Consider the following 10,362-nt stretch of genomic DNA (forward strand, 5'->3'; position numbering starts at 1 on the left):
TTTGAAGTGTGCCACACGGGTTTTGAACAACTAATAATAAAAAGAGAATAATAGTAATAATAAAGTCTAGTTTACGATAATTCTAACATGTCTCTGGGCTTTTTATTAGAACGAGTCTAGCAGAATGATTTTGGAAAGCGCTGCAATTTGTGAAGGAGATAATTTTGGAATGTTATGAAAGAGCGAATTACAATAATAATATATCCTAGAAAATACAAGTAAATGATGGATCAAGAGTTTTTTGTGTTTTCTAAAATGTCTTAAAATATAGTCATTCTAATTAGCTTTCTAAAATAGTCATTTTGAATTAGCAATCCAAAAGGATTTTTTAATTTTTCTTTTTTTTTTCTTTTTTTTTTCTTTTTTTTTTTTGGGGGGGGGGGGGTTCTTTTATGATGGTGTTAATGTTTTGTATTGTATTGTTTTTACATGAACACTTTTAGCAGTCACTAATCATGCACTCGACGTAAGAGATACAGACGATAAGCTGTCAATGCTTTTCTCTTTAGGAGGGCAGTACTCTACAGCATAGATAGAACGAAGTTGACGTCATTCAGGTCTTTGTTATTGTTCTTTTTTTTTTTTTTTTGCCATCCATGTTTATGAGTTATTCTCACTAAACTTTATTAACCAGACTATAAACGGTTTTGTGGGTTTGTTCGTCATATTTCCGGACGACAATGTTCTGAGTTTCCTAGCCAAGCGCATAGCATCTAAAAAATAGACGACCCCTCAGTCTATTTTTTCCCCAGAAATTATGCGCACCTCCTCCCCTCCATGATGCTTATTCGCACCACCCCCCCCCCCCTCTCCCGTTTATAAAATAATATAAGCTCACGAAATGTGCCGAAGCCCACCACAAAACGTAAAAGTACTATCGAAATAAAAGAGCAACGAACGTATGTCGCCGTCAGAATAGTTAACGACAATGTTATAAATATCCCAAATGTGCATCCCCCTCCCCCCTATTTAATGTTTTATATTCACAACAAACTCCAGTTGTTGTTGTTGTTGTTTGTTTGTTTGTTTGTTTTTGTTGTTGTTGTTGTTGTTGTTTTTTTTTTTTTTTTTTTTTGTTTTTTTTTGTTTTGTTTTTTTTGGCAACACACATGCAGCCTATTCCACCAATATTTAATCTGCTGTTATCATATAGTTTCTTTTTCAAGTTAGTCAGATAATAATATTATCTTTTAAATAAAAAAAACTAAATGCTTCAAATCTGAAACTTCAAAGATTTCTGAGGTTTGATTGTCTTTTCTTTTTTTAAATTCTTTTTTTTTTTTTTTGTTTTTTGTTTACACATTAAAAATAAAAAAAATTATACGTAACAATTATAATATAATGAAGGACAAGATGGCACATAATCATGGCAATGGTAGAGAGAAAGCAATATTTTTTTAATTTCAAGAGGCAGATTAATTGTGCTTCTAAAGTCTGATTGGCTTCATGAAGGTCTCTAGTACTAGTTCACGTTGGCTTTAATATAATATTAATTTGTTATTTTTCATGCCAGTCAGCAACCGAGCTTTATTCTCTAATTATTTAATTTGTTTTGACATTTGAATATAAAAATTATCTGACAATAATGTTGATACCCCCTACTTTCTACTTTTACTTTCATTTTCCGAGTGGACAGTGGACAGTGCTGAACTCCTTATTTCTCTCTTCTTCTATAGTACTTCTAGATTCTAGACCAGAATAATTGGACATGGACGATGCTCACAACAATACAACTAAGAAAAGAAAAATGGAATCATCCATTTTTTCTAACTTCATTGTTGAAAATATTCTCCGGGAAGATTTGCGGCTAAAATTGATGAATATACAGGGCTCGTTTGTTCAGCCTGCTGAGGACGATTCGGGAAAGTCAAAAAAATCGACTGCTGTCGTTTTACTGGAAAGAAAACCATTTGATTCAGCAACCATTCAAAACTACCTAAGTCAAACAAGTTCATCAGAGACATTGAACAATGACATATACAGCACGCATGATATTTATCCCACCGCAGCTTGCGCAGGTAAGCTCTCTGCCTCTTGGAAATGGTGAAATTGCAATCTAGATATCTATAAAGCAAAGTTTCACAGAAAAAAAGAGCAAAATTTGCTAGATCTATACTATATGCCATCCTTGGAGCATTGTTGGACACTTTTTTGACCAACATTGCAAAAACAAAAGGCCGGATCTATTTCTCAGAACGCTCAGGAAAATAAACTTGAACTCTATTTCTCCGACGAATGGTCGGCTCGCCTCCAATAGCTGATGGGTTACGGACGCGATGTTGATGCAAAAGTAAAGGCTCAAACAGAGTGGACAGGGAATTCTCACAAATCATCAAGCTAGCGGTTTTTAGTCACATTGTTGACAAAGACAGATTTTATCAAAAAGTTGTGCTATCGCCTATTGCAAATATTCCATGGCACGTTCACTTTTGCACTTCACGCTGCACAAAATAAAAACAACGGGTTTTAATCACAATAATATCAAATTTGGATGTTTAGAAAAACAACTGATTTCTCAAATGAAGATAATAAAGTGAAAGAGGCTGTTATCGTTTTTCCCGCTATATTAACATATAGTGCCACAAAGAAGGGAGGAGAAAAAAAAGTGTTTTTGATTGGTTAAGAGTAAGAGTACAAGATGACGGTTGTCGGGTATCTAGCATCAGTTTTCCGATTATTGTTATAACGTTATCGCTAAACAGGGGTTTTTCTGAAATGTATGTCGGTATTTTGGGGTTTTTATTACTTATATTTATCAGGCCAACGATACAGATGTATAGCATGAGAATCTCGCAACTGGAAAAAATCGTAGTTTTCAGGGGTAATGAAATGGTACATATTAGAACTATCCTCAAAAATTACCAATTTGTGTTTAAACACATCAAATTAATGCTTTAAAATCCTTTATATGCAAAAAAAAATGTTGTTTTCAAGAAATTCATTGAATTAAAGATCTTTAAATAATTTTCAATTTGAACCCCAAAATGCGTAGTACTACAAAATTTTCGTAATATATAATATATAATATATATATATATAATATATATTATATATATATATATATATATATATATATATATATATTTATGAGTGTTGGTGGGTACTTGTAGGTACGAGAGTGCTTGATGACCTTGGTTAGAGCTAATGTAGAATAAAAATGGAGTCACCCACATTGATATATGGCTGAAACACATGTGGTCTTCATCCAGTCTGCATACTTTGTCCGTAGAACGGACTAATAGTAACAAATTATCTTTAGCAATCAAAATCATATTTTAAAGAATACAGTTCCCTTTCAATGGCAATTTTGAAAGCATTTATATAGTTCCCAAATTTTTTGTATTGTAAGATGGACTGTTCCATGTTTTACTGTTCTTGAAATGAATGAATGTTGACTAATGGATGTATTGCATGTGGTAATAAATATTTTAAAATCGTCACCTTGTGTTAACATTATTCTTGAACAAGTAAAAAAATCTTTGTAGTCAATATTATCTATACCATGAACTTGCTTATACAGCTGGATAAGGTCCCCTCGTTTTCTTCTATACTTGTGATACTTCTAAATTAGTATTTAGTTATTATATTATTATGATAATCATCATCATTGTTGTCAATTCATTACTTTCCCCAATAATCAGACACAATAACTCTTTCCACAGATATAAAGGCAACTGTGATCCACCCAGCCACAGAGAAACACATCGCAAAGTATTCAGAACATGAGCCTTTTGTTATCCATGAAACTCCTGCCCTCTATGATTCTGTCACATTACCCTGTTTACAGAACAGTAAATTTAGTATACAGGTAATGGAACAACAAAATAAATAGATAAATAAAAATAAAGCTAGTAGGCCTTCAGTGCTGCCTGCATGAAGTCAACTTAATTAAAAGATTCCCCTTAAAAATATTATGTTTATTGTTATTATTATTATTGTTATTATTATTATTATTATTATTATTATTATTATTATTATTATTATTATTATTATTATTATTATTATTATTACTATTGTTGTTATTAGTATTATTATTATTTTATTATTATTATTATTATTATTATTATTATTATTATTTATTATATTATTATTATTATTATTATTTTTATTACATTTCTGATGATGTCAACAACTTTAGTGGGTTTCTGATCAAAGCGGAAAATTTCCATTTATAAAACCCCTAATTTGTCAATTTCTTTTTGCCATTATTTGCCGAAAACAATCAGGTGCATATCGGAAATAAAATAATAATATCTTTATTCATTCAATGTAAATCAAAAATACAATATTATCATCTCTAGAGAGTAGCACTAGAGTAAAACGATTAATGAAAACAAAAACATTTACAGTCACTTCCCTTTTAGGTATTCATGGATGTATTTCTATGATACTTCCTTCAGAGGATCCCCTGGCCTAGTTCAAAAGACGAATCAAAGATGGCACAAAAGAAAATCTCTTGCTAGACTCTCATGCTATACAACTGTATCGTCAGCCTGATAAATAGGTTTTACGAAACTCATGTACCTGAACCATTATTTTCTCACATGTCAAGAATCAAACACACCTACAATAGTATGAATATTCATTGAATATGCCCCTGAATAACTTAAAATAGATTAAAAATCCCGCTTAATTTTTTATTAATAAATAGTATGGTAGTGCATTATTATACCCATAGCTGTTATGATAACAGAAAAAAATCGAGGTTTTTCAGAAAAGTGTTAATTTTGCGACCTCAAATTTGCCATTGCAGCATGATAACATCGTAGTGTGGAGTATGGGATGGCCAAAGTGATTCAGGAATTGGGTTGGATAGCCATACAGTCACATGTCAGGGTGGGTCGTTCATGGCACCTGCATATTGGCATGAGATGGTTTAGTGATGGTCAATTGGAATTACACCTTTGCCCAATGATGGCCTCGAGCACCCCCACCAACATCAAGATGATGATCCATTAGGGGTGATCAAGTATTTTTGAGGACTTCTGCCCTGGCACTATGCGACTCTACCTCTACTGCGCTTTGGTGTGGGGTAGGAGCAAGAACATTGATAAGGTTGATGTAAAACTTTGCAAGTCCATGCACATAGTGTTTGGAACGCTGGCAACAATGCCTAGAGAATGGGGCCCGATTATGGTTGCAATCCAGCCCCCCGATGTCCGGCGGGAGCCGATTGCAACTGGCTGGCTTAACAATATCGAGAGGGGGAGTGGGGAAACAACTCAAGCGCATAATGGACAGTGTCCCTGTTTCGAGCTGAAATAAGTCCTGGCAACCCTTGTACTTAGCTTCCTTGACTTCGGGGCAGGGCTGCACATATGAGATGAAGGTTGATTTGGACGAATTCAATCCCTTGAGGGGGCGGGGACATAGACTTTTTAAAACTGAGAGAGAAGTTGCTAGGCTTCTGTACCAACAAGAGGAGGCATTGGGTGGCAGCGAATCGACTTCGGTCGAGAACCTGAAGCTGCGCTTCATCAGTGGCGACTTTTCACCTGCCCCACATGATCACGTTATGGAAAGAGCCCTAAACCACAGAGCTTCTAGTCAAGCGTTGTGTTGGGATGGAGCTTGAGGGTGGGTTCGTGACCATACGTGAATGCAGCCTGGATAGATCATCATAGTCTTGTAAAGCCATGAAAACGTGAAATTGACCTCTTTTAAAAAGATACAGAACTGGGTTGTTGATTTTTAATTTAAGTGAACTGTATAGTATCTTTTGCCTCATATGACATTGATATTCAAAACAAGAATCAAAACAAAAATACAATTTGTGATTGTGATTGATCCTGCTGTGAGGTAAAATAACAGCTACGTAATGAAATGCGAGATTATTGTCCAGTGACATCCTGTAAGTTGTGAGTTGGACCAATACAGCCAATGAAAATGTTCCTGATGACTATATCATCATTGATCAGAACCTTGAAGTCAGTAGTGAAGCCTCAGTCGATGTACCCAATTGTTGCCAATGTGATGAGAATGCCTGATGTGGCATCAGATGAGGATATCACATCATCGGAATCAGCTTCAAACCATCCCTGCTATAGCAGTTATCAGCACCCTACGCTGCTTTTTACTACAAAATTCTGAAGGCACTTATCTTTTTTTTTTTTTTGCTGTCATTGCCAGTGCTGAGGACTTGGTCAATAAAATTATGGCTTTCAGAAACAGATCACTGACTTTTTAAAAGTCAAATTAAGCGAAAAGTCCTTAATTTTTAAAAATTCGGCCCCTTTATGGCCACTAAATCATCAAGATTGACTTCCCTTTTTGTTATCTTGCATTTTTCATTCATTTCCTGTCATTTTTTTGATAACTGTTATATCAACACAATGCATCGACATTCTACCATGGTCTGACAGTGTCTTTATGCCCATCTTCAACTGTATGTTGTTGATTTTGAGATTATTTTGATGTAGCAATGAACATCCAGATCGTTCCTCAAATCGAATGTAGTATTGAACAATGTGCATGCATACCTTTGTGTGCGTGTGCACATGTATATGTGTGAGTGAATGTATGATTGTCTGTTTAAAATTTACTTTATTTCTATCCATATTTTCCTATCTTCCTTTCAGTGGGTGTACAATATACTAGCCAAGCAAACGGAATCAGAGCGTATCGTTGTGGAAGATCCTGATCCAGAATGTGGGTTTGTAATGTTGCCGGATATGAAATGGGACAGGAAAAACATGGACTCCCTCTATCTCATTGTCATTGTACACAAACATGGCTTGAAGTCACTCAGAGATTTGAGAAAGGAACATCTACCCTTATTGAGAAATATATTGGAAAAGGGCAGGGTATGATTATGATAGTTATCTGAGATTTGTCTTAAATTTCATTGGCTTGTCTTTTTAGATTTACATCTTTTTGTAAGAAAGAGCACATTGAACTACATCATTTCTAAATGTGCTCTTGACAATGGATTATTTATTCTCTCAGCGAGCCATATAAAACTATATTTCCATTTTATACAGTGCCTTCTGTTCCAAAGTCAGGTATTCATTCATACCTGAGTTGAGTGACATGCAAAGAAAATTGTAATAAACAATTTGATGGATTAGCGAAATGGTAGAGTTGAATGATTTGTGTATGCACTAGAGACAAAATCAGAAATGGTTTGATGGAACATTTAAGTGTGGATTGGTTGTCCAATTCAGCTCCCGTGTTAGAAATCTTGGGATATTCCTGGATAATAATTTTTCTATGAAAATGCAAGTAGACAGTCTCTGTAAAATGCTTACAAATAATATTAAGATAAGATCCACCATTAGAGATTTCCTTACTAACGATGCAACAGTGAAACTCGTCACAACTCTTGTTTTATCACGTCTAGACTATTGCAATGACCTTTTATCTCCAATAAGCCATGATAAAAATCTTGCACCTGCAGTTCATACAGTACAGAATAGTGCAACTAAATTGTGTCATTGCATTACATAATCAGTCGGAAGGTGAAAATTTTGGATTTACATTTTTAAAAATTTTCTGAAAGAATATGCTCTCCAGAGCTGTTTAATCTTTATTTGAAGTAAATCGGGTGATTTTTCATGAAGTTATGGTCAGAGGTATGGGAAAGGTATCTAGCAACTTTTCTCAAATTTCATACCTTTTTCAACGTGACTTGCTGTAAAAAATGTTTTGAAGTGAAATTAAGCTTTGATATTTCCAGAAGATGTACAAAAAGGGTTGATTTAATCATTATGACAAAAACTCATTTTTGATAAAAATTGACCGTGGTAAAATCACAGATCAAACATTTTCACCATCCGACTGATTATGTCATTCACTGCAACAATTATTGACAAGACAAAAGAGAATAGCACACTCCTTGCCTATTCTGTATGCGCTGCACTGGTTGCCTGTCAGGGAAAGAATAGTCTTTAAAATTGCTCTGCTTTGAAAGCCTGAATGATGAAGCACCTAACCACATCAAAAGCATGTTAGGAAAACGTGTACCAAATAGAAATTTACGACCCTTGACAGACAAAGTGAACCTTATTCTTCAAATTAATTACAATCATAAATTTCATGGCTGTGATGAAAATGCACATTATAAATGCCATGTATTAATTTTTATTATTGAAGTAATTTATATGACTGGTAATTTTTTATGCATATTGTCATAAGAATAAAAGCAGTTTAAGAATTAAGAAGCCAAGATAAATTTGTCTCTCTCAGAGACAAAATTCCGTTCAGGCTTTTCTTTTTCTTTTGTTTTTGGCAAAGGACATCTATCATTCTAGGGGTAATAGGGACAACATATTTCACTTTGTAAAATTGATATATAAACATTGTCGCCATAAATTCTTAACTTTATATTTATAAATTTTTATGCATGCCACGTCTGTAAATGAATTTCCATTTTTTGGATGTATAAAGTATATTATTTATTATTATTATTATTACCAAGACTTAAACCAGAGGCCTTGTGTAGGTTTGCACAAATGATCCATTCACTAATCAAAATAATTGTGGCAGAAATGAAATTGAGAGTTTTGTTATCTTCAGTATTTGATCTCACACATACTTGAAATAGCTGACAATTCTAGAATATAATTTTTAAAAATATATTATAAATTCTTTCCTCTCTAAAACTTTACCAGAGTGCCATTCAAGAACAATTTGATATTCCCACCACCAAGTTGAGAGTCTACTTTCATTACCAACCATCCTACTACCATCTCCATGTTCATTTCACTCATATCAGATTTGAGGCTCCAGGATCCAATGTGATGCGAGCCCATCTGTTGGAAGACGTCATTGACAACATTGAAATGGATTCTGAATTTTATGCAAAAAAGACTTTGTCTTATGTGGTACGAGACAATGATGAGTTATACAAAGCCTTCAAAGAAAATGGATACTTTGAGTCATGAATATTTCAATATTTTCATTATAATTATAATGAATAAATGAACACTTGCATAACTGAGACATTTTTGATGTGTTTTAATTACATTACATTTTCTATTCTTCTTCTAAATAAACGTTGGTTGTCAATAAAGACCATACATTCTCGCTCTTTTACCTCTTCGTACTCCTTAGAATTTGCCTATACATCTTCTTCTTCTTTCAGCTTATCCCGCAGTTTGCAGGGTTGCCATAATAAATGCCACATCACCATGAATCTCGGTTCAGATCATCATCTTCCTCCAGGCCCAGTTCTTTCATATATCGTCCTTTACCCTATCTTTGGGCGTTCCTTTTTCCTCTTTCCCGCTAATTGTAAGTCCAATACTTTCATTCCCACGTACTCCCTCTCTCGTCTCTTTACATGTCTGAACCTTTTCAATCTATCATTTCTCTTCTTTATTGATATATTCTTCACTTTAGTCAACCTTCGAATTCGTTCATTTCTCACTTTATCTTTTCTTGTCCAGCACTAAGTGACCATCTCAACATCCTCATTTCTGCCACCTCAACTTCTTTATTATCTTGTTTCTTTGTTGTAGCTGCTGTATCTAGTCCATATAACATTGCTGGTCTTAGTCTTACTACTGTTGTATATTTTTTCCCCTTCAGCATTTTTTAAATTAATTATATTAATTCAGTCTAACATTGGTTTATGTAAAAACATCAGAACTCAGTGAAGGAAAGATATATTAACATGGTTGGGATGGTTAGAATTTTAATGAAAAGATGAGGGGGACAAATCACGATGATGAAGAAAAAAAAACATCCATCCAAAAGAATTTATATCAAAGTACCTATGGCAGCAATCAAGATTGTGCAAAGTTTTGTCTAAAAATATGCTGCCCGTATAGATTTAAAAAGTAGTCCTTCAAGGCTATTAGGCCCATGGAGCAGAAGTTTATCCTGGTCTCTATAGCATGAAATGGACAATAACAATTGCTTACTATTCTCTGGATGGGACACTAGTCTATTTTAAAGTATGTTCCACCAGATCTAACTGACCCAGCCACCCATACAATGCTGGGTCAGTTAGACGCTCTAGTAACTGGGCTAATGGGACCCCCCTTATACTTATACATTTAAGAGAAAGAGCCTCCAAATCATATTCTTCATTGGTTTATCTTTATTTTAGATTATTCCTGTACATCGACATTTTACCACCTATATACCTGTCCTGCATTGTATGTAAAGGGTGTTCTACAGAACACAATGCCAGTATCTTGCAATCATTAACATTGCCACCCAGCCAGTCATTGACCATTGTAATAATCTGTAACAGACACTGTACTGCTGAGCCACAATTACTGAATCGCCTCTCGTATATCATTAATTAAGGAAAAATGTTATCACTTACTTGCACTAGCATTTATCAAATTCAAGTTAAACGTTTATTTTTATGGATCAATATTCGCTTTGGACTGGCAGGTTTATGGTCGATTCTCA

At 34.3% G+C, this 10,362-nt stretch overlaps 1 protein-coding gene across 1 annotated transcript; it reads left to right on the forward strand.

Annotated features, from left to right (window-relative positions):
* Positions 1-1,485: 1,485 nt before the first annotated feature.
* On the forward strand, positions 1,486-8,931 carry LOC144978303 (m7GpppX diphosphatase-like). Its single transcript, XM_078924161.1, has 4 exons — positions 1,486-2,018; positions 3,663-3,808; positions 6,579-6,803; positions 8,610-8,931. The coding sequence occupies exons 1-4, from the start codon at positions 1,709-1,711 to the stop codon at positions 8,880-8,882; spliced, it is 954 nt and encodes a 317-aa protein (XP_078780287.1). The 5' UTR covers positions 1,486-1,708; the 3' UTR covers positions 8,883-8,931.
* The last annotated feature ends 1,431 nt before the right edge of the window (positions 8,932-10,362 follow it).

This window comes from Berghia stephanieae, chromosome 8 (genome assembly GCF_034508935.2).
Source record: "Berghia stephanieae isolate SIO BIC M18660-M18661 chromosome 8, UCSD_Bste_1.3, whole genome shotgun sequence".
NCBI lineage: Eukaryota > Metazoa > Mollusca > Gastropoda > Nudibranchia > Aeolidiidae > Berghia > Berghia stephanieae.